The sequence below is a fragment of the Gadus macrocephalus genome, chromosome 13 (genome assembly GCF_031168955.1).
Source record: "Gadus macrocephalus chromosome 13, ASM3116895v1".
NCBI classification, from domain to species: Eukaryota; Metazoa; Chordata; class Actinopteri; order Gadiformes; family Gadidae; genus Gadus; species Gadus macrocephalus.
In genome coordinates, this window is record NC_082394.1 from 6,979,638 (window position 1) to 7,005,304 (window position 25,667).

At 42.2% G+C, this 25,667-nt stretch overlaps 1 protein-coding gene across 1 annotated transcript in view; it reads left to right on the forward strand.

Moving 5' to 3' along the window:
* The window catches only part of LOC132470372 (calcium-dependent secretion activator 1-like), a 73,615-nt gene that overhangs the window by 11,463 nt on the left and 36,485 nt on the right, over positions 1-25,667 (forward strand). Inside the window, 5 exon segments of the mRNA XM_060068931.1 lie at positions 1,449-1,562; positions 5,153-5,485; positions 23,245-23,325; positions 23,722-23,955; positions 25,303-25,424. Of these exon segments, the coding sequence (XP_059924914.1) occupies positions 1,449-1,562; positions 5,153-5,485; positions 23,245-23,325; positions 23,722-23,955; positions 25,303-25,424 (884 nt within the window).

Genomic DNA, 25,667 nt, shown 5'->3' on the forward strand with positions numbered 1-25,667 from the left:
TCCCAGCAAACCCCTCCTTTAACAAGGGCCACGGCTCCTCGGAAATGGCTCACCGTGGATAGGGAGGTCTGAAGTGTTCGTATCATGAGGTTTGGACGTGTTCTGCCCTTGGGGGTGTTGCGGCGTGCAGGTACCGAGAAACAATGGAACAAGACATACTCTTCGCACACTTCGTACTACACACTGTGATACACACTGGGTCAGAAGGGTTCAGAGACAAGCCAGGAGAGGATGTCCTAGCTTACACTTTTTGGATGACACTATCACCCTATACGTGTGTATGTGTGTTTGTGTCGATGTGTGCCTCTGGTTTATAACAAGAAACAACAATCATACAACAGATCACAAAAATAATCCATAATCATGCTAACATTATTAAGGCCCATACTAAAATAGACGTATGCAGCCTGATGGTGGTGGTGAAGGTGTGTTGGTGATGGTGGTGGTGGTGGTGGTGGGGGGGGGGATGCGGGGGTGGCTGGGAGGGGGGGGTCTGGTAGCATGGACACACAGATGGTGTTGAGATGGTGTTGAGATTGCCTCACAGGCACATGATACGTGTGGTGCTTTTCCATCTCACTCCCACTCAGAAGTCTGTCACATGAAGTGGCGGGTTCACCGCGGTTAAAAACCAACACGCCGGCGGATTAGTGCACGTCTTTGAATATTAATCCGTGCACTCTTTTATCTGGAATCTTGTGAGTACAGAGAGAGAGAGAGAGAGAGAGAGAGAGAGAGAGAGAGAGAGAGAGAGAGAGAGAGAGAGAGAGAGAGAGAGAGAGAGAGAGAGAGAGAGAGAGAGAGAGAGAGAGAGAGAGAGAGGGAGGGAGAGGGAGAGGGGGAGAGAGAGAGAGAGAGTGAAAGCCGAAGAAACAGCGAGAGAGATAGAAAGAGAGAGAAAAAATAGAGAAAAAATAGAAAACATGAGACGCCATTACAATCCTGAACCACAAATGATCTTGGACCCGTGTTGCCTGCTGAGAATATATCTATCTGTATCCACTGTGCGCATAGATATATGTCGGCATTGAGTTAATGTTTTAATAAAAGATTGCAGTGGAGCCCTCCTCAAGGCTGGCGGTAGGTAGAAATATTCCCTTGCCAGGATATGAAAAGAGAAAAATAAATAGCACGTACCTTTATTGTAATCTAGATGCATTCACCTCATTCATTTCAGCTCACACATGTGGGGTTGTGATTAAAAACGACACAGGTGTCCTAACGTATGCAATTCCAACGTTGCTCTTTTCCTCTGAAAAAACACTCCTACATCTATTCACTTGATGGGTTTTTCTTCAGGGAGGGGTTAAAACGTTTCAATTTGCCTTTTAAACTTCCAGTGCTGTGACAGTGTCTGCACAGCCGTAATCTCACTCTTCCTCCTCCTCCTCCTCCTCCTCCTCCTCCTCCTCCTCCTCCTCCTCCTCCTCCTCCTCCTCTCTTCACAGATAACCAAGCAGCAACTTCAGCAGACCAAGGAGCGGTTCCAGGCCTTCCTCAACGGGGACACACAGATTGTGGCTGATGAAGCGTTCATTAACGCGGTGCAGAGCTACTACGAGGTAACACTCAAAGCTATCTCAATCGCCTGTAACGCCTTCCACACTGGAGCGCTTTTATGACATGTTCAACCATGGCTTCTGTCCACACCCACACATACAGTACATGCTTGCTGCGTACATACTGTGCGTACGCATATATTCATACATATTCACAAATACATCTACATGTTTTTTACACTTATACATACATACGTATATACATATACACACATACATCTACATGCTTTATACGCATCTACATATACATACATTTAACATCTACATATACAAACATGTCTGTGTTTGTCGTAGAAACGCTCCTCCAGAAAGCCCCGCCCACCACCCGTTAATATCTGTGGAATCTCCTCCAGTTATGTGGCATTCAGATTTATGGAAATGGCCGTGTGTGTGAAACCCCTTGGACACTTTGAGCAGTGTTGAAAGAAAGATGTCTTTTAAAAAGCCCCATGCAAACGCACTTCTCCCAGTCATTGAGTTATCTGCCCAAGCTTCTGTAACGCAGGCGGAGGGGGGGGGGGGCAGAACATAAACAAGTCTTTATTGCATTCATATTATGGGGCATGGAAGTCGGTTTCCTTTTCTTGCCTGCTGACAAGTGCGTGTTAAAATGGAGGCTGGAGCTTTTCCCCCTGCGTGGATGATGAGTCAGAGGGTGTTCATGAACAACAACCATCTTTCTCACCTCATTATTTAATCATCAGCTATAAAATTCATCATTAGGGTGAACGAAAACTGCTCAGTGTGTTTGATTGGTAATGGAATGTATTAAAGACCCCAACGTCATTTGGAAATATGACCCAAACACAAAGTAGGACAGGGGTCATTAAGGCAGGATAGGCACTGTGAAGCTGTAGGGTTTCATTTGAATGCCAAAGCTTTAACATTTGTCTCCCTGCTTTGGTCTTCTGACGTCTGCATGTCTTTTGGTTTAATTTATTCCTCTGCTTGCATAAATATAGGAGTCTATTGCAATTCTGTTATGGTGATACTTTATTTGAATATAAGATTTAGACACTTGGTAAATATGAAACTCTTTTTACTCCCTATCCAGAGGGCACTTCAATTGGCAGATTAAGATGCGCACCAAACAGCAACAATCTTCACATTTATATTTTGCGGAAAATGTGTGAGGGGATTTGTTTGCAATAGGATACAGTATACAATAGAGACATTCAGGGAAATGACTGCTGTTTCCCATCATGGTTTGGTCTGTTGACCTGATTTAGCTCATTCCTCAGTCGAGCATCAGAATTGGAAACAAATGAATGTTGCAATGTGTAAGATTGACACAAGCTAGCGTTGCTCGGCTGGCTGGGTGTCGTTTTTGGAGTGTCGATAGCACATTTCTTGGAAACAAAGAGAGCTACGGGTTGGCTAGCATTTCGTATTTGTAGATGATCAGTTTGATGATGTGATAATATTCATAACATTAATTGAAATCACTATTGATCTGCACTGACTACAGACATGTCGAGGTAACCTAATGCTACGAGATAGTTGAGGTTTTATACATTGCTACTTTAACATAGTAAATAATTTTATATTTATCAACCAAACCAAATACGAATTGGGACAACGCCATTTTCAGTTTGTCTTAATTTATCATAATCACTCAATTGGCCTCCAATTAGTGTTCAAGTTAGTTGGCCGGCAAATGAGTACCAAGTGAGGTCAATGACCATTTTCTTCAATAATGAGTGTCATCACTTAGCACTAATTTACACCAATTACAAACGACCACAATGCTGTGGTCCCCTGCTGTTATTTGTTGGACGCGTGGTGTGTTTCAGGATGCTCCAATAAATACATCATTATCTCCAGGATAGTTCATTTTTGGTTCTTGCCTTTTTTTATTCAAGATGCAGATGCCAAACTTCTATAAAGGTCTAGTATAAGTACATTTATACATATATATATATATATATATATATATATATATATATTTGGGTAGATCCGTAAAGCTAATTGGCTTGTTTTGCTGTGGCACTGTAGTCCATTCCACAGACAGTAGAGCAGGCTTGCTGATAACGGTCCTCCACTGCCAAGGTTTCTCTGTGGGCCGCTATCTGTGATGGAAACTTGGTGACAACTGCAATCACCAATGATGTGATTACCCACAGCCTGCCCGTGTCCATAATAATCTGTCATTACAGAGCCCATCGGCCTAGAAACCCGCGGTCCCCGCTGCAAACACAGACTATTCTATTCCGCTAGCCGACTCGATTAAAAAAGGGAACACTAAATTAATGTAGATTGAACGCTTTTCCGTGCTCGGCGGAACGTTATCGGGCGCAAACAGGGATCAGTCTGCGCTCATGGTCCACCACATCGTGGAGCAACAGGGCTGACTGATGATCATGTGTTCGTTAGTTTACCCTGGAACCCCAAATCTATCACGGGACACGTGAAGTTAGGGGAGGCTGTTTCGGCTTCTGTGCAAATGTCTGCCACGACGACCCAACGTGGAGGAGAGTAAAGACCGAGTAAACGACGAGGATCCGTCTGATGGACAGGGTACGCCGACTGCAGTGCAGACGGTCTAGACTGATGTATATCCTCGCGCCGCGTTTCACTACATTACACTGACAGACTGCTTTGATACAACTCTGCATGAATAATGGCAACGGGCGGCAGAATCACTTTTATTAGCTTTCTTTTTCTAATGACTCAGACCTTCTCATATCCCCTGTTTACCTGCAGCGGTATGATTCAAAGGTTGTTAAAAAATAAATAAAGGTTGAACGCTTAATGCGGACCCTGTGCTGTATCTCCACCAGAAGCCCGTCCACTACCAGTAGAGCATTTTAATACGCAGCCGCCGGCCCGCCGTTCTTCAGTGATTGCAATCAAAGGCTCATTGAAGCAGGCGCTTGAGGAGGCAGCGGATGGAGAGCGAGGCAAACTTTTGATTGTATAAAGTTCTAACGCCTAATACGCAGCGCTCTGCCCCCTGTCAGCTGATATCAGTGATAAGGCCCAGTTAAATGTGAATTAAATCCATCACATCTTCAATGTCTTTGTTATGAGAACTATATCGGGGAAGGAAGGATGGGCTTTGATCCCCCGTCACTGCAGTCTGAGCACGATGCTCCATCCCTGTTCCTTAAAGACATGTGTCCAAAACTCCCTCCAAGTGGCTTTTGATAATGGCATCGACTCTATCGTAGTAAATACCATTTTTCATTGTTATGATTCCAAAATTACTGAATTATGTTGAATAATAGATATTTAAAATATGTATAATAGAATACAAGAATACAATCATTTAAAATTCCATTCAGGTTATAGTGAGTTTTGTCACTATAACTATAATAGTCCAGCGTCTATTTAGAGGTGTTCCATGGGGTCACATGTACTCAGGGAACACAATGGAAATAAGCCTTCAGGCTTTATTGCGTCATCCCCTGACTACTTATGTATTCCAATGTATGACACAGAGTGCTGTTCACATTTTACATCAAAATGTAAAAAATCAAAAATGGTCCAATTAAATCAATCAATCAATCAATCAACATGACTGTGTGTGTGTGTGTGTGTGTGTGTGTGTGTGTGCGTGTGTTTCCCCCCCCCCCCACACCGCCCCTCTGCAGGTGTTCCTGAAGAGCGACCGCGTGGCCAAGATGGTGCAGAGCGGCGGCTTCTCGGCCAACGACTGCCGCGAGGTCTTCAAGCGGCACATCGAGAAGCGCGTGCGCAGCCTGCCCGAGATCGACGGCCTGAGCAAGGAGACGGTGCTCAGCTCCTGGATGGCCAAGTTCGACAGCATCTACCGCGGGGACGAGGACCCTCGCAAGGCCCAGCAGCGCATGACGGCCAGCGCCGCCTCTGAGCTCATCCTCAGCAAGGACCAGCTGTACGAGATGTTCCAGAACATTCTGGGCATCAAGAAGTTTGAGCACCAGCTGCTCTACCAAGCTTGCCAGGTACCCCTTGATTTTTTTTTAACACCGACGGCGATGTGTCACATGGTTTTGTTGTTTTTGTTGTCGTCGTTCGGGGAGGAGACGATGTATGGTGCGCCGGAGGACGTATTTGCATTATTAATCGTTTTTTTTTCTCTGCGCTGACTTATAGGAGCGCAACGGCAGCGGTAGAGAGAGATTCTGTGCTTGAGGGTTAGGGGGTTAATGGGGGTCTCCTTGGGTGGGTCGGGGGATGGGTTGGTAGGGCTTTGGGGACATCACATCTAACTCTTGCTCGACAGCTTTACAGAAGCTTCCCGTGTGAGGACAACACTAATGCCTTCCTGCTCAGGAGCTTGATTAGACATCTTCTCACGGGCATGGGGTTTGGCAAGCTAGTATCCCTGTAGCTGTTTAAACACAACAACAAACTTGCACCTTCATTTTGTTTTGCATCCTGAATCCCACAGTCGTTTCTCGCTGCTGTTTGGGTTCCGGAAATGACTTCATTCATGCAGAGATTATGGAAGCATTGATGTTATGTCCCGTGGTTTCGGAGGGGAAATGTGAACATGTGTGATAAGGTCGATGGTAAAACGAGAGAATACTGAGGTTGGTTTTAATGCTGGGATTTGGTAGATCAATAGAGCCAAACATTCTACTGTTTGAATGGAGGGATTAAATGCTGAGGGAAAATACTGCAGCGTGCATTTCCATCAGTGTTATCTGAAGGCGTCTAACCTAGTTTTAATTTTCGCTAGCAGCAAGGCTAGCATTTCAGGGTCAGAGATTGGCATTCAGAGACGTAGGCCATTTCTCTAAAACCTGATTTTTACACGATTTGACATTAAAGACGACAACTGTTTTAACTTAAATCTTAACCTGTTCCATAACCTTTTCAACAGAGAGCATTTTAGACAAAGCACTGTGCCAATATGAAAACAACAGTGAGCAGAACAGGAACAATTATAACTAGCAGTTTAATCTTACATTGCATCATCTTTGATCAAGATATTTATGAATTTATAGATCTCAAATAATAGTGTAGTAAATGGCACAACAAAATTAAATGGATAGAATATTGTATGTATTCTATATTAAAGAGTTTGCTTCCATTGAGGCTAAATGTGACTGGCTGGCTGCTGTTGAAATGTATTCATGTAGTAGTTATAGAGGCAGATTAAATAATTTGCCAATAGATAATTTGTGCAACACCTGGAGTGCTTGTAATGAAAACACAATCAGCCTTAATTGGATAAAATCCGGTAACAGCCAACAGTGCAACGTTTTAACACCTGCCTAAGAATTAACCATAGACATTTAGCTCTTTATTGCGATAATGTAATCATCAAATATTTTGGATCAGGCATGATTTGTTTACAGCTATAAAGCAGATCAGGCAAGCCAGCCTGTGGCAAAGTGTAAATGTTAATAATAATAATGATAATTTGCCAAGTTTGAATTGTTCCTTATGTTTTGTGTCAACACCTTTTGTCTGGAGATCCTGCCTCCATTAGTTGTCCTAACTCAATGGATATAGGGAAGGCGTGGCCGCAGGTTTGTATTGTCGATAACAGGATTTAAGTCAAGGTTAACTTTATGCAAATGAACACAATATTTCATGCAGTGCGTTCTGGTGTTGAAATGACCCTGTTTCCAAGCACTTACAATGGGCTGGTTGCCAGCCACCACAGGTGAATCATTTGGCGACGGCAGTGCTGGACGTGATATGACGACTAACCACATGGCTTGATGAAAGCAGATAGAAGCGGAAAATAAACGGCATCAAATCTGAATAGTCCAACGAGGAACGCCATCAAGTGACCGATTGCAAATGCGAACGCACAAAAAAATGCACTCAGAGCATCCTCTCTCTCTCTCGCCTCTTCCTTCACTGCTCAGCACATGGCAAACCATTCAATCACTCATTTGTCGTACAGGCGCTAAACCTCCGATACAAATTGATCAGAGGCAGATTACACACGTCCAGCTCATAAAGTGAAGCAGAAGAGTTCACTTGAGCTTTAAGAGCCACGATTATGAAATCCCTTCCTCTGCAGAACAACAAAGTGCGCCTCTAACTAGGCTTTGTGCCGTGACGGGCGGAGTAAACCCTGACATGAAGTCGGCGCTGACAGTAGCTGCTGTATCAGCCTTTGTTGGCGATATTTTCCTGTTTCCCCCTGTTGTTCATGTATGAATCACAGTGTGGATGAAAGCCGGCGTGTGTAGGAGTTGTTTGCACCGGAAGATCAGTTGGACTAAAGCAGGCCGGGGGAATTGAATTATTAAAACAAGAACGCTTTCTATTTGTAGTAGTATTATTGCATGTTAGAAATGTGGATTTTTCAAATTTTCATAGAGTTGGAGGTTATATATACGTGAATGAAACAAGAACCGATCCATTTGAAACCTTTTAATACAAATTAAATCAAAGGAGGGGATTTGGCATTCATAGAAGCACAGCAGATTTGCCCATTTGTTAAGTATCAGTATTTTCTTCTACCATTCAGGAATAAAATACATTACAGTTTCCAAAGGGATTTTACTGGATGGCTGGTAAAACTGCTGACTGAATTATCCTTCAGTTCATTCTCAGCTATCGTTATCATGAATATTTATCCACACGGATGAACTATCGCTGTAGCTGAAACCATTTCCAAAATATGAAGTCTCTTGCTGATTAAATTACCTTGCCCATGCTGTCAAAATCTGACGCAGGCACATCAAAATCAAATTTGCCAACAATAGGACCTCCAATCAGTGCCTTTGGGCTTGATGGTTGAAGGAGCACGCTCAAACGCTATTCCACTTTCAGGTTCTATTCATATATTCTCTTAATTTGTCTTGTCAGCAACCGTTAGCTGTGAAATGAGGCCTGGGTCTGTTCCTAGTTTGCCTGTAGCTGATAGCATGGTGTAATAGAGTTGCTCCACTGCACACATGATGGGAAGAGGATGAAAGCATTTGCTATTCATGTCGACCCACCTCCGAGCTGAAAATAGCAGCGCATGGCCTAGCTGGGCTGCATCAGCATGCTATGGAATTAGGGAGATGTTCTCGGCAAAATATAGCTAGTGTGAAGGAGACCAATGCACTGCATGTGTTTTAATAAATATGGATTATGGTGGAGTTTGGTCACAGACGGGATGTCCACCTGGGAATCCTTTACTTTGGGCCCGGTCGCTTAGGAAACCACTCCACTTGGGAACACTTGGCCCAGGTACCCATTCCACCTGGGAACCGATTTTTACCTTGGAACTGTAGGAACAACCTCACCTGGGACCTGGTCACCCCTCACTTGTAATCCTGCTCCACCTAGAGGAACCTCCCACCTGGTAACCAGTCCCATCTTGGAGCCGGTATCCCCTGGGAACCAGTTCCACCTGGGAGCCAGTTCCACCTGGGAACCGCTTTCACCTGGGAAACCCCGCAAGCGAGTAACCTGTCACTGGGAAACCCGTCACCTGGCAACCCGTCACCTGTTCCCCCTGAGTACCCTGAGTCCCCCGGCGGGGTCGGTGGTGACGGCCCTGGTCCCCCGCTGTCAGCTCGGCTCCCGCTGAGGCGGGCTCACCTTTGGGCCCGCCACGGCGCCACTGTCACTTCCACTCACGTCGGCGCTCCCACATTAGCGCTAGTGTCCTCCGTGTTGCCGGGACGATGCCAGCCCTGACCTTTTAGGCCTGGGGGGGGGGGGGGGGTGAGAGAGAGAGGGGCTTACAGGGACCTATGAGTCCGCCTGTGTCTGCTTACTGAGGAGTAAATATGTGTCTGTTATTGGAAGAGCGAAGGTCACTTTATTGCAAACACATATTCTGCAGAATCATCTGCTGAGGATACTGTTGTCTACTGCCTCCCATAATAGCAGCGAAGCACAGGCTCTGTGTGAGCATGTTTTGTTTGGTCACGCAGCAGGCGGGTCATCACTATGATTATTATTATTGGTTATTTGAACACAATGAAGCTGTGCCCTTGCGGTCGCGGCGGTAGACGCAGACGCAGACGGCGAAAGCAATGTGTCAGACGGTCGAGGACAACGCTGCTTCTCTTCTCCGTCTGGTCCGAGCGTCACCCTGACACTTCTGTGCGGAGGTCAGAGGTCAAAGGGGCGTCGTCCTGTCGCCATAAAGTGGGCCAGCTCTTCTGAGCGCTTTGACAAGCTGGTATCGGAGAGAGAGAGAGAGAGAGAGGAGGAGAGAGAGCAAGAGAGAGAGGAGGGAGATAACGAGACAGGGCGATACAGTCAGCGAGAGGGAGACAGAGAGGTTGAGAGACAGAGAGAGAGAGAGAGAGAGAGAGAGAGAGAGAGAGAGAGAGAGAGAGAGACAGACAGAGACAGAAAGAGGGAGAAGCAAGACGAACAGAGCTGAGATAGCACTGCAATCAGCATCAGGACCACTCGCAATTATAGCGGCGGACAAATCTAGAGGAAAATCTATGAAGACGAAGCATGTCTGTGTGTGTGTGTGTGTGTGCGTGTGTGCGTGCGTGCGTGCGCATGCGTGCGTTGTGTGTCTGTGTGTGTGCGTGCGTGCGTGCGTGTGGGCGAGGGGCAGACTCTCTCTCAGTGTGTCTTGTATGGCCGTGGCGGATCCGGGAGTAAAGGCGTTGAGCTGCAGCTGGTGGCCGGGTCTGATTATGTGCTCTACTAAACAGCTTCTCTGGCTAATGTGGCCGGGTGGCTGTTCAGCGGCGAACACTGGAGACGCACAACACTCGTCACACACTGCCGAGTCTTCCGTCTCAAAGAGCCATCTGGCCCCGTCTTCGTCCTATCATTTCATATAAATGGGCAGATTCTGAAACGGTCTCAGTGTTGCTGTGTTATTAATTGGGATTCAGACGGTACACGTTCTAGGAGCTGGGAGCTTTTACGGGGTGATCGGGTTCGTCTAGGATAGCGCAAGAGTCCATCAAAATGCATTGTCCTTGTATTTGTATTGTACATTCATGGAACACATATTATATTTTCTATTCTTGTTTTATAATAATGAGAGAGTGTGTGCCTTTCAATGTATGTTGTCGATATGTCTATTTCTAACACAGCTTTGATAAACATTCATAACCTGATGTGACTGATCTGACGGTTTAAAGGACCCAGACTAAAAGTTAAAATGACCAGTGCCAGCTGGCCCCTTATTCCTGCCATTCCTTAGATGTGTGTAGAACAATATACGGCCTGGTTTATTTAGTGGCCTCAATTCAGTGCTGTATTTGCAACAAAACTAAAAATACCACAAATGCAGCCACTCCAATGATTTTGAACAAAATATGAACCAACATTGGAAAAAGGGTCAAATATGTTTTCTAAAAGGACCTCGTAAAAAAATAATGATCAAACTATTATTATAAGATTTTGTTAGCCGTTAACGTCGTCTAAATTCAAGATTGGTTATACAATATTGAATACAATAGAAAACAGGACAAAAAGCCACAGGGGCAGCACTAACACATCATTATTCATTGTGATTATATTGCCTCATGCAATACATTTTCTAACCAGTACTTTATGGACAATCTGAATTATTCATTGGGCTTTACTGTGGGTTATGTAAAACGGAATGCTAAATACATAGCACAAACATGTTTGCTGTGGTAAGTATATTGTATGAACTATTTAGCAGTATAGCAGACGCCTTTTACCAGAGCAGATTGCACTGATTCCAGATGCAGATCATTACGATGCTTGAAGGGTTTATCGGTATCTAGCTCAAGCCTAACTACATGGCCTTCAAGATGACTACATGCACACCAAAATATAGGATCGAAAGTACAAAAGACATCCTAAGGTTACTTAAAGGGAAGGCATGCATTTATGGTCCTTTCAGAACTGCACATGCAATCTTTTTGCATCTTATGTTATGTGCATATAAAATGATAATTACTCAAATGGTACCACTGTACGATAACACAGTAACACAATACAATTCTAGCAGTGTGTGTTTTTAAAAATAAGGTGTTTCCACGCTACATTGAAATATGATCTGGAGATATCAAAGAGCATTTTAGGCTACTTCATATATATTTAATATATATACAGCTATAAAGCAGATTATACGTACAAACCTCCCTACTATAACCTTTGTTATATCTCTCTTGGGTGCAGTCTCTCAGCGCTCAATGTCAGCCTCTATATCTCCACCACCTCCGCCGGAGCGCTAGCCGTTAGCCGCTAGCCGTTAGCCGTTAGCAGCGGCGCAGTGACTTCGGCTGACTGTTTCTTGGGCAGGGTTGCAGCAAGGAGCAGGGAATCAATACAGTAAAGCCTTTGAGTCAAGGCCTGCTAATGTAATAGCGGTGGCGGAAATAGCATCAGGCGGAGAGAGTTCAGCTCTGGCGCGTGTCCCAGTCGCAGCGGATAAAAGGAACTTAGAGCGCTACAATAACACACGATGGAGCTCACATGCTAAAGCATGGCCATCACCCACATGCTAAAGTATGGTTGCATCTCACATGTTACATTTTTCAACATCCGAACACACACTCCTCCTGGCTACTGCAGGAATGGCGTGAACCCTGGTGCCCCAGATGTGTTCTGAGCACGCTCACTAGCTTCGGCTGTGTTGTGCTAATACCCCAGGGAGAGAGTTCACGTTACCTGAACCACAATCTCAGGAAACCATCGCTCAACGTCTGACGACGATTTAGATCTGGGGACAACGAGCAGTATTTCTGGGGTTCCGGTCTAGCCGGATAACGATTCACGGATAACCTGGATAAGACTTCCTCTTCCGTGCGCCGGTCAATGTTCACTGTCCGCTTAACAACTTGAGACCCGAGAACGGAGTTGGAGTTGATGGACGACGTCTGCGACCACCATTGTTTCACAAAATGTCATGTCAAGATGACATCTAATCACTATAAACATATAGCAGAGCTAATAAAAAGCTCAATCATCGTCATGACGATACAGGTTCAGAGATTGCTATTCTCTACCTGCATGCAACCGTGGGCCGCTCAAACGGGACGGGTCAACACGGCTCGGGCTACTGATGGACTACCAACGGACACCAGAGAGCTTTCGTACGCATATTATGCAGATATGTGTGCATAGAGATAAGTCACACACAACACATGCGTCAGCTTGGTGTCGAGGACATGCATGAGTCGCAGCCTCCTAATGCGCATGCTCACCACACAGCCATGTCGTTCCCCCGGTGACAGGCGTTAGCTGCCAGTGGAGCTGGTGAGCAGCGCCATTGAAATGAATGATGCTGTGGGCTGCGCTGTGGATCCAGTTCTTTAAATACTTCCGTGGTTCAGATGCTCAGTGGGTTTATCTACTTTAGGTTTGTTTTCTCAAACGAAGAACAGATTTATTTAAAAGACAAAAAACGACCTTGCTAGGAAAACTGCTCCCAGAGGTGTTTTAATTGTTTCTTTGGTACTTCTTGGTCTCTTTGCATATTGGTATGGTTTTAAAATAAAGAAGTTGGCCAAAATGAAAAATATCCTCAAGTAAGTGCAGGGACGCGGGAAGTGGGGGTGCTTAGGGTGCTGCAGCACCCCCCCCCCTGGCGGCCTCTGGCTGTAACTGCAAGTGAGAAGGTTTTCTGAACAAATCAATACTTTTTTTTTTTTTTTTATAATTTTATCATACAACATGATTTTTCATTAAATTATTGACATCCACCCTTTTCATGAAATTTATCATATGATCATTTCATTTTATTTAGAACATTGTCTGAGTAGGCTGACGTAGGCTATGACGCACAACGCAGAACTGTCGATAGCTGAATATGGTGCTATGCTGATTTTACATAAGCATGTTGGTGTTCAACATCTGTTGTAGTGAACATTCTAAAACTGGTGTAAAATGTTGCTGCCATATTAATAGACACGTTGAATGTTATCGTTATGATTCTCGAATCCTGCACGTAAACTGGTTGGCAAAAAAAGAGCAAAGACGGACGGTTCACTTGACGGAGAAACCGTCACTTTCCTCATATCAGAGAACTCGTAACCCTGGATGAAAATGAAGGCTTTCTTTTATTGTCACTTTCCTTTTAAACCTTTAGAAATAACCTCCTGAATCCTTGTTATAACGCTGTGTATAATCCCGGACCGCAACAGCTTGTCGGCATGTTGTTAGTGTGTGAAATTCAGCACAGTATCAGCCGAGTTTACTCTAATTTCCACATTGAATACTTGCTGACGTTTGTGAATAACAGTGGCTAGTTGGCAGAACTCTTTTTACACACCAGTAGAGTGTTTATCAGAGCGGAGCCCTGAATGTGACGTCACCCGTCATCTCGTCTCTGTAAACAATGGATGTTGCGCAGCATTTATTATGACGTCATTATATAGACTCTCTCTCAGCACCCCCCCCCCCCTCTGACTGACTTCCCGCGTCCCTGGTGTTACCCCCTATGCTTTATTCGATACTTTTCGACAGTGTTACCCCTTATGGGTTTTTCATGACCACAGATAAAAAACGACAGTTTTTTTTACGTTTCATTTGATAAAAACGACAGTGTTACCCCTTATGTTTTTTTCCCATGATGACTGATGAAAAACAACAGTGTTACCCCTTATATTTTATTTGACAAAGACAACAGTGTTACCCCTTGTGTTTTTATTCATGACGACCAATAAAAAACAACAGTGTTACCCCTTATGTTTTTTTTCATGACGACCAATAAAAAAAGGAACAGTGTTACCCCTTATGGTTTTTTTCGTGACTAACAAAGAAAAACGACAGTGTCACCCCTCATGTTTCATTTGATAAAAACAACGATATTTATTTCATTTTTTTTGCGGGGATCCGAACATGAGCTGTTTAGAGTGTTAACCTCTGAACTTAACAATGCACCATCAAGACAACGGTTAACGTCATCACAAAGGTTATACTTCACTTAATAATTCGCAAGAAATAGAGATAAGAGTCTTCCAATAGATGACATCAACCGGACTTGAACCCCAGTCTCCAGGGGGTTAGGCAGAGTAAACTCCACTGCACCACTGAGGCGATTACAATACACAATATTCAATCGTCAACAAAGAGGATATACATGACATTAAAATGTATGTGTGTATTTCTATTATTTCCCTTTTGTTTTTTTTCATGACGACCAACAAAAAACGACAGTGTTACCCCTTATAAAATATTTGACAAAGACAACAGTGTTACCCTTTGTTTTTTTTCATGACGACCAATAAAAAACCAGTGTTACCCCTGATGTTTTTTTTCATAACGACCAATAAAAAACAACAGTGTTACCCCTTATGTTGTTTTTCATGACGACCAATAAAAAACAAGTGTTACCCCTTATGTTTTTTTTCATGACGACCAATAAAAATCAACAGTGTTACCCCTTATGTTTTTTTTCATGACGACCAATAAAAAACAACAGTGTTACCCCTTATGTTTTTTTCATGACGACCAATAAAAAACAACAGCGTTACCCCTTATGTTTTCTTTCATGACGACCAATAAAAAACAACAGTCTTACCCCTTATGTTTTTTTTCATGACGACCAATAAAAACGACAGTGTTACCCCTTATGTTTTTTTTCATGACGACCAATAAAAAACAACAGTGTTACCCCTTATGTTTTTTTTCATGACGACCAATAAAAAACAGCAGTGTTACCCCTTATGTTTTTTTTCATGACGACCAATAAAAACGACAGTGTTACCCCTTATGTTTTTTTTCATGACGACCAATAAAAACGACAGTGTTACCCCTTATGTTTTTATTCATGACGACCAATAAAAAACAACAGTGTTACCCCTTATGTTTTTTTTCATGACGACCAATAAAAAAAGGAACAGTGTTACCCCTTATGGTTTTTTTCGTGACTAACAAAGAAAAACGACAGTGTCACCCCTCATGTTTCATTTGATAAAAACAACAACCCCTTAGATTTATTTCATTTTTTTTGCGGGGATCCGAACATGAGCTGTTTAGAGTGTTAACCTCTGAACTTAACAATGCACCATCAAGACAACGGATAACGGCAGCACAAAGGTTATGCTTCACTTTATAATTCGCAAGAAATAGAGATAAGAGTCGTCCAATAGATGACATCAACCGGACTTGAACCCCAGTCTCCAGGGGGTTAGGCAGAGTAAACTCCACTGCACCACTGAGGCGATTACAATACACAATATTCAATCGTCAACAAAGAGGATATACATGACATTAAAATGTATGTGTGTATTTATATTATTTCCCTTATGTTTTTTTTCATGACGACCAATAAAAAACGACAGTGTTACCCCTTATAAAATATTTGACAAAGACAACAGTGTTACCCTTTGTTTTTTTTCATGACGACCAATAAAAAACAACAGTGTTACCCCTTATGTTTTTTTTCATAATGCCCAATAAAAAACAACAGTGTTACCCCTTATGTTGTTTTTCATGACGACCAATAAAAAACAAGTGTTACCCCTTATGTTTTTTTTCATGACGACCAATAAAAAACAACAGTGTTACCCCTTATGTTTTTTTTCATGACGACCAATAAAAAACAACAGTGTTACCCCTTATGTTTTTTTCATGACGACCAATAAAAAACAACAGTGTTACCCCTTATGTTTTCTTTCATGACGACCAATAAAAAACAGCAGTCTTACCCCGTATGTTTTTTTTCATGACGACCAATAAAAACGACAGTGTTACCCCTTATGTTTTTTTTCATGACGACCAATAAAAAACAACAGTGTTACCCCTTATGATTTTTTTCATGACGACCAATAAAAAACAGCAGTGTTACCCCTTATGTTTTTTTTCATGACGACCAATAAAAACGACAGTGTTACCCCTTATGTTTTTTTTCATGACGACCAATAAAAACGACAGTGTTACTCCTTATGTTTTTATTCATGACGACCAATAAAAAACAACAGTGTTACCCCTTATGTTTTTTTTCATGACGACCAATAAAAAAAGGAACAGTGTTACCCCTTATGGTTTTTTTCGTGACTAACAAAGAAAAACGACAGTGTCACCCCTCATGTTTCATTTGATAAAATCAACAACCCCTTATATTTATTTCATTTTTTTTGCGGCGATCCGAACATGAGCTGTTTAGAGTGTTAACCTCTGAACTTAACAATGCACCATCAAGACAACGGATAACGTCATCACAAAGGTTATACTTCACATTATAATTCCCAAGAAATAGAGATTAGAGTTGTCCAATAGATGACATCAACCGGACTTGAACCCCAGTCTCCAGGGGGTTAGGCCGAGTAAACTCCACTGCACCACTGAGGCGATTACAATACACAATATTCAATCGTCAACAAAGAGGATATACATGACATTAAAATGTATGTGTGTATTTCTATTATTTCCCTTATGTTTTTTTTCATGACGACCAATAAAAAACGACAGTGTTACCCCTTATAAAATATTTGACAAAAACGACAGTGTTACCCCTTATGTTGTTTTTCATGACGAACAATAAAAAACAAGTGTTACCCCTTATGTTTTTTTTCATGACGACCAATAAAAATCAACAGTGTTACCCCTTATGTTTTTTTTCATGACGACCAATAAAAAACAACAGTGTTACCCCTTATGTTTTTATTCATGACGACCAATAAAAAACAACAGTGTTACCCCTTATGTTTTTTTTCATGACGACCAATAAAAAAAGGAACAGTGTTTTCCCTTATGTTTTCTTTCATGACGACCAATAAAAAACAGCAGTCTTACCCCCTATGTTTTTTTTCATGACGGCCAATAAAAACGACAGTGTTACCCCTTATGTTTTTTTTCATGACGACCAATAAAAAACGAGTGTTACCCCTTATGGTTTTTTTTCCTGACGACCAATAAAAAACAACAGTGTTACCCCTTATGTTTTTTTTCATGACGACCAATAAAAAACAGCAGTGTTACCCCTTACGTTTTTTTTCATGACGACCAATAAAAACGACAGTGTTACCCCTTATGTTTTTTTTCATGACAACCAATAAAAAACAACAGTGTTACCCCTTATGTTTTTATTCATGACGACCAAGAAAAAAAACAACAGTGTTACCCCTTATGTTTTTTTTCATGACGACCAATAAAAAAAGGAACAGTGTTACCCCTTATGGTTTTTTTCGTGACTAACAAAGAAAAACGACAGTGTCACCCCTCATGTTTCATTTGATAAAAACAACAACCCCTTATATTTATTTAATTTTTTTTGCGGGGATCCGAACATGAGCTGTTTAGAGTGTTAACCTCTGAACTTAACAATGCACCATCAAGACAACGGATAACGTCATCACAAAGGTTATACTTCACTTTATAATTCGCAAGAAATAGAGATAACAGTCGTCCAATAGATGACATCAACCGGACTTGAACCCCAGTCTCCAGGGGAATAGGCAGAGTAAACTCCACTGCACCACTGAGGCGATTACAATACACAATATTCAATCGTCAACAAAGAGGATATACATGACATTAAAATGTATGTGTGTATTTCTATTATTTCCCTTATGTTTTTTTTCATGACGACCAATAAAAAACGACAGTGTTACCCCCTATAAAATATTTGACAAAGACAACAGTGTTACCCTTTGTTTATTTTCATGACGACCAATAAAAAATAACCGTCTTACCCCTTATGTTTTTTTTCATGACGACCAATAAAAACGACAGTGTTACCCCTTATGTTTTTTTTCATGACGACCAATAAAAAACGAGTGTTACCCCTTATGTTTTTTTTCATGACGACCAATAAAAACGACAGTGTTACCCCTTATGTTTTTTTTCATGACGACCAATAAAAAACAACAGTGTTACCCCTTATGATTTTTTTCATGACGACCAATAAAAAACAGCAGTGTTACCCCTTATGTTTTTTTTCATGACGACCAATAAAAACGACAGTGTTACCCCTTATGTTTTTTTTCATGACGACCAATAAAAACAACAGTGTTACTCCTTATGTTTTTATTCATGACGACCAATAAAAAACAACAGTGTTACCCCTTATGTTTTTTTTCATGACGACCAATAAAAAAAGGAACAGTGTTACCCCTTATGGTTTTTTTCGTGACTAACAAAGAAAAACGACAGTGTCACCCCTCATGTTTCATTTGATAAAAACGGCAACCCCTTATATTTATTTCATTTTTTTTTGCGGGGATCCGAACATGAGCTGTTTAGAGTGTTAACCACTGAACTCAACAATGCACCATCAAGACAACGGTTAACGTCATCACAAAGGTTATACTTCACTTTATAATTCGCAAGAAATAGAGATATGAGTCTTCCAATAGATGGCATCAACCGGACTTGAACCCCAGTCTCCAGGGGGTTAGGCAGAGTAAACTCCACTGCACCACTGAGGCGATTACAATACTCATTATTCAATCGTCAACAAAGAGGATATACATGACATTAAAATGTATGCGTGTATTTCTATTATTTCCCTTATGTTTTTTTTCATGACGACCAATAAAAAACGACAATGTTACCCCTTATAAAATATTTGACAAAGACAACAGTGTTACCCTTTGTTTTTTTTCATGACGACCAATAAAAAACAACAGTGTTACCCCTTATGTTTTTTTTCATGACGACCAATAAAAACGACAGTGTTACACCTTATGTTTTTTTTCATGACGACCAATAAAAAACGAGTGTTACCCCTTATGTTTTTTTTCATGACGACCAATAAAAAACAACAGTGTTACCCCTTATGTTTTTTTTCATGACGACCAATAAAAAACAGCAGTGTTACCCCTTATGTTTTTTTTTTCATGACGACCAATAAAAACGACATTGTTACCCCTTATGTTTTTTTTCATGACGACCAATAAAAAACAACAGTGTTACCCCTTATGTTTTTATTCATGACGACCAATAAAAAACAACAGTGTTACCCCTTATGTTTTTTTTCATGACGACCAATAAAAAACAACAGTGTTACCCCTTATGTTTTTTTTCATGACGACCAATAAAAAACAGCAGTGTTACCCCTTAAGTTTTTTTTTTCATGACGACCAATAAAAACGACAGTGTTACCCCTTATGTTTTTTTTCATGACGACCAATAAAAAACAACAGTGTTACCCCTTATGTTTTTATTCATGACGACCAATAAAAAACAACAGTGTTACCCCTTATGTTTTTTTTCATGACGACCAATAAAAAAAGGAACAGTGTTACCCCTTATGGTTTTTTTCTTGACTAACAAAGAAAAACGACAGTGTCACCCCTCATGTTTCATTTGATAAAAACGACAACACCTTATATTTATTTCATTTATTTTGCGGGGATCCGAACATGAGCTTTTTAGAGTGTTAACCTCGGAACTTAAGAATGCACCATCAAGACAACGAATAACGTCATCACAAAGGTTATACTTCACTTTATAATTCGCAAGAAATAGAGATAAGAGTCATCCAATAGATGACATCAACCGGACTTGAACCCCAGTCTCCAGGGGGATAGGCAGAGTGAACTCCACTGCACCACTGAGGCGATTACAATACACAATATTCAATCGTCAACAAAGAGGATATACATGACATTAAAATGTATGCGTGTATTTCTATTATTTCCCTTATGTTTTTTTTCATGACGACCAATAAAAAACGACAGTGTTACCCCTTATAAAATATTTGACAAAGACAACAGTGTTACCCTTTGTTTTTTTTCATGACGACCAATAAAAAACAACAGTGTTACCCCTTATGTTTTTTTTCATAACGACCAATAAAAAACAACAGTGTTACCCCTTATGTTGTTTTTCATGACGACCAATAAAAAACAAGTGTTACCCCTTATGTTTTTTTTCATGACGACCAATAAAAATCAACAGTGTTACCCCTTATGTTTTTTTTCATGACGACCAATAAAAAACAACAGTGTTACCCCTTATGTTTTTTTTCATGACGACCAATAAAAAACAACAGTGTTACCCCTTATGTTTTCTTTCATGACGACCAATAAAAAACAGCAGTCTTACCCCTTATGTTTTTTTTCATGACGACCAATAAAAAACGAGTGTTACCCCTTATGTTTTTTTTCATGACGACCAATAAAAAACAACAGTGTTACCCCTTATGTTTTTTTTCATGACGACCAATAAAAAACAGCAGTGTTACCCCTTATGTTTTTTTTCATGACGACCAATAAAAAACAACAGTGTTGCCCCTTATGTTTTTTTTCATGACGACCAATAAAAAACAACATTGTTACCCCTTATGGTTTTTTTCATGACGACCAATAAAAAAAGACAGTGTTACCCTTTATGTTTTCTTTCATGACGACCAATAAAAAACGACAGTGTTACCCCTTATGGTTTTTTTCATGACGACCAAAGAAAAACGACAGTGTTACCCCTTATGTTTCATTTGATAAAAACGACAGTGTTACCCCTTGTGTTTTTTTTCATGACGACCAAAGAAAAACAACAGTGTCACCCCCTATGTTTTATTTGATAAATATCGACAGTGTATTCCCCTTATATTTATTTCATGACGGCCGATAAAAAACGACAGAGTTACCCCTCATGTTTTTTCCATCTTGACCAATAAAAAACAACAGCACCCCTGTCGACGTTATTGCAGGGACGCGAACATGAGCTGTTTAGAGTGTTAACCTCCGAACTTAACAATGCACCATCAAGACACCGATTAAAGACATCACAAAGGTTATACTTGACTTTATAATTCGCATGAAATAGAGATAAGAATCTTCCAAAGGAGGTCATCAACCGGACTTGAACCCCGGTCATCAGGGGGTTAGGCAGAGTGCACCCCACTGCACCACTGAGGCGATAACAATACACAATAATCAATCATCAATAAAGAGGATATACATGACATTAAAATGTATGTGTGTATTTCTATTATTTCCCTTATGTTTTTTTTCACGACGACCAATAATAAACAACAGTGTTACCCCTTATGTTTTTTTTCATGACGACCAAAAAAAACAACAGTGTTACCCCCTTTATGTTTTTTTTCATGACGACCAATAAAAAACAACAGTGTTACCCCTTATGTTTTTTTTCATGACGACCAATAAAAAACAACAGTGTTACCCCTTATGGTTTTTTTCATGACGACCACTAAAAAACAACAGTGTTACCCCTTACGTTTTTTTCATGACGACCAATAAAAAACAACAGTGTTACCCCTTATGGTTTTTTTCATGACGACCAATAAAAAACAATAGTGTTACCCCTTATGTTTTTTTTCATGACGACCAATAAAAAACAACAGTGTTACCCAGGGACGCTGGAAGTGGGGGTGCTTAGGGTGCTGCAGCGGCCCCTGGCTGTAACTGCAAGTGAGAAGGTTTTCTGAACAAATCAATACTTTTTTTCATTAAATTATTGACATCCACCCTTTTTATGATATTTATCATATCATCGGTACTATGCTGATTTTACATAAGCATGTTGGTGTTCAACATTTGTTGTAGTGAACATTCTAAAACTGGTGTAAAATGTTGCTGCCATATTAATAGACACGTTGAATGTTATCGTTTTGATTCTGGAATCCCGCACGTAAACTGGTTGGCAAAAAAAGAGCAAAGACGGGCGGTTCACTTGACGGAGAAATCGTCACCTTCCTCATATCAGACAACTCGTAACTCTGGATGAAGATGAAGGCTTTCTATTATGTCACTTTCCTTTGTAAACCTTTAGAAATAACCTCCTGAATCCTTGTTATAACTCTGTGTATAATCCCAGACCGCAACAGCTTGTCAGCATGTTGTTGGTGTGTGCAGCATTTATTATGACGTCATTATATAGATTCTCTCTCAGCACCCCCCCCTCGGACTGACTTCCCGCGTCCCTGAGTAAGTGACTGGTTAAACTGACAGACGATTGACTGACTGGCTGACTGGCTGACTGACTGACTGACTGACTGACTGACTGGCTGGTTAAACGGCTTCCTGGCTGACTTGCTGACTGACTGCTAGACTGACTTCCCGGTTGAGTGGCCGACTGACTGGTTGAGTGGCTGATGGCTTGATGGGTTTCATTAGGTGTATTGCTACGTTGCCGTGAGTGAAGACTACATTAGTGTTGTCCGCGGCCACAGAAGGAGACAGCGGCCCTCTGCTCCCCTCTGTGCCCCCTCATCTGTCCTGTATTAATCAGGCAGCAGTCAAACGTTACTGCACGGCTGCCATTACTCTCAAGGACAAAGCTACACTGAAAGAGTCTAGACAAACCTTTCTCGCCCTTGTCTCATGTTCAATCACAATGATTTACTTTTGTCGTTTCCGATGATGAAACCCAAAAAACCTGATAATAAATTAAATATAAATAAAGTGAAAATAAATGACCTAATTTCACCAAATGTTCAATTTGATGCAACGGTTATTTCAGTGATAATGAGTAAAAAAACTAAGAAAACATTACTTTATAAAATTGGTTTTCAACTCATTGCTGTGATGGCAGCGAGTCTGAACTAACTGCTTCTCATTTGGTTCCACGACTTCCTCAGCCATATTACGCTATGCATGGTCTCACTCATTTAATCCGGCTATGACGCTATGATGATGAGGATGATGAGGATGAAGATGAGGATGTGATTGAATCCTGTCTGCAGTCATGTGGAGGCAGCTCCTATTTCCCCTCCCTGCGGCCAATAAATAATAGATCAATCCCATATTTTCTTGAGTACATTTTGGAATTTGTAGTCTCAACAATGCCGAAAAAAGGGGAACATCATCGCGTAAACCACTTTTACCGATTCGGTCTCAATAGTGACACAAGCAAAATAATTGAATCAGTTTTTTCGATTGAGTGTCTTTCCATGGTTGATATTGACCCGGTCCCTCTCCTCTGTGGTCCTCGACAGCTGGACAACCTGGACGAGCAGGCAGCCCAGATCCGGAGAGAACTGGACGGACGTCTGCAGATGGCAGACCAGATCGCCAGGGTAACTACATCAAACAAATAAACAAGCAATAAAGACGTGTGTGATGAGTTTCGTAAGGCTCAGTTATGGTTCCACGTCAACTCAACGCAAGCGGGTTTACGGGCCCATACCGTCCTTGCGGATCCTCCGTGCATACACCGCAAGGGCCTGACGTGCGTCTCCCAAAAATGTTCACCTTCCGTCAAGGCAACGCAGCAGCAAGGGCTGTGATTGGTCCGCTCCCTAAAACCCGCCGCAGACCCCAAACAGGTTCACGACTGCGTCGAAGCGTCTGCGTGGTCACTGCGTGGCTTCGAACCATATCTGAGCCTTTAGTTCTGCCGCGGTGCCGTCACATTCACGCCCCCCCCCCCCCCCCCACTCACACGTCCCTCTGCTGGTGGTCTCTCTCCGCAGGGGGGCAAGTTCCCCAAGTTCGTGTCCAAAGAGATGGAGGCCATGTACATCGAGGAGCTCAAGTCGTCGGTGAACCAGCTCATGGCCAACCTGGAGAGCATGCCGGTGTCCAAGGGAGGGGAGTTCAAGCTGCAGAAGATGAAGCGCGGCCACAACACCTCCATCATCGACATGGGCCAGGAGGACGAGAACACGCTGTCCAAGTCCGACGTGGTGCTGTCCTTCACCCTGGAGGTACAGAGCCCCCCCCCCCCCCCCCCCACACACACACGCACACGCACACGCAGACTGACACACACACACACACACACACACACACACACACATACTCACACAATCACACACACACACACACACACACACACACACACACACACACACACACACACACACACACACACACACACACACACACACACACACACACACACACATCAGGCTGGGGGGAGGGGAGGGGAGGGGAGGGGGGGGGGGGGAAAGGGTTATGTTGGTGAATCTAAAACAGACATACAAATGCTAATTTAATTAAAATGCTAATGTTAGCCATTTGGCGTATTGGCCCTTGGTAGAATACTGGGGGGGAAAAAACGAAAACAAAAGCACATTAGCGTTAGCGTTTCGCCCGGGTCGTCTGCCGTTAGCCCGGGCCTGGAGGTAGAAGCTTAGAAAACAAGGAGGACATATAATCGAATACTGCATCTTTGTGGTTTTCAGAGCAGTGTAGAAAGAGGACTTGGGTTGACGGGACCAGAGTTAAGTCTGTGTGTTCAGCTCGGGACTAAGTATAGAAACAGCAAATATGAGCAGCACTGGGGTCTTAGGCAAGCAGCTGAGGGAAAGACACCAAACCTCTTTACCTTGGATTGAACATGAAACATGAGTCATCCCAGTGATATCAAGACTGAGCTCTGCTAATCACACCTCGCTCGTTCGCAACGCAGCGCTATGTCGGTGACAGGGAGGAATCTGCTGGGGAGGATGTAGACTGAGTTTCTGACTGCCTTCTTTCATTTTGTTGCTTTTCAGATGCAGTACTATAATCACAGTACTCATAATCATAATAAAATATCATAATAATGATGCAAGCATTTGAGATTGTTCTGTAACGTCTTCAGGTGATTTAACTACATCTACCCAGAACATTTCAACAGTGAAAATGACTCTAATTTTGAAACTAAACCAATTATAAAAACAACAATACAGAAACATAAAATATATGCAAAGGAATATGGGAAGTAATGCATAATTAGGGGTAATAGCGTGCACAACTGTAATGATATGATGTAGTTGGAACCTCTGGGTAAAATGTGCTTGTGTTTTATATATATTGTGCATACATAATATATACAGGTGTATATGTCCTATTTGCAATGTACATATTTATTTGTACAAAAGTCATGCTTAGAATATGCATGTTTATTTCTACATCTACCAGGATCATTAATGCTAGGCCCCAGGGACTGGGGAAGCAGACACATTTCATCACCTGCCAGTTCTGCTCTCTTCCTTCACTTATCAATCTTTGACTCATGGACTCAATGCCGTGTCGACACTAATGAACCCGCTGGGGCCCCGGGGCAGGTGGTGATCATGGAGGTGCAGGGCCTCAAGTCTCTGGCCCCCAACCGGATAGTCTACTGCACCATGGAGGTGGAGGGTGGGGAGAAGCTGCAGACTGACCAGGCAGAGGCATCCAAGCCAACGTATGGCCTTCACTCACGCACAAACACACACACACGCACATGCACCTATGCACCTCTGCACACACATGCACACGCACAAGCACACACACCTATGCACGCATACACACACACACACGCACGCACGCACACGCACAAGCACACGCACACGCACACACACACACACACACACAGACACAGACACAGACACACACACACACACACACACACACACACACACACACACACACACACACACACACACAC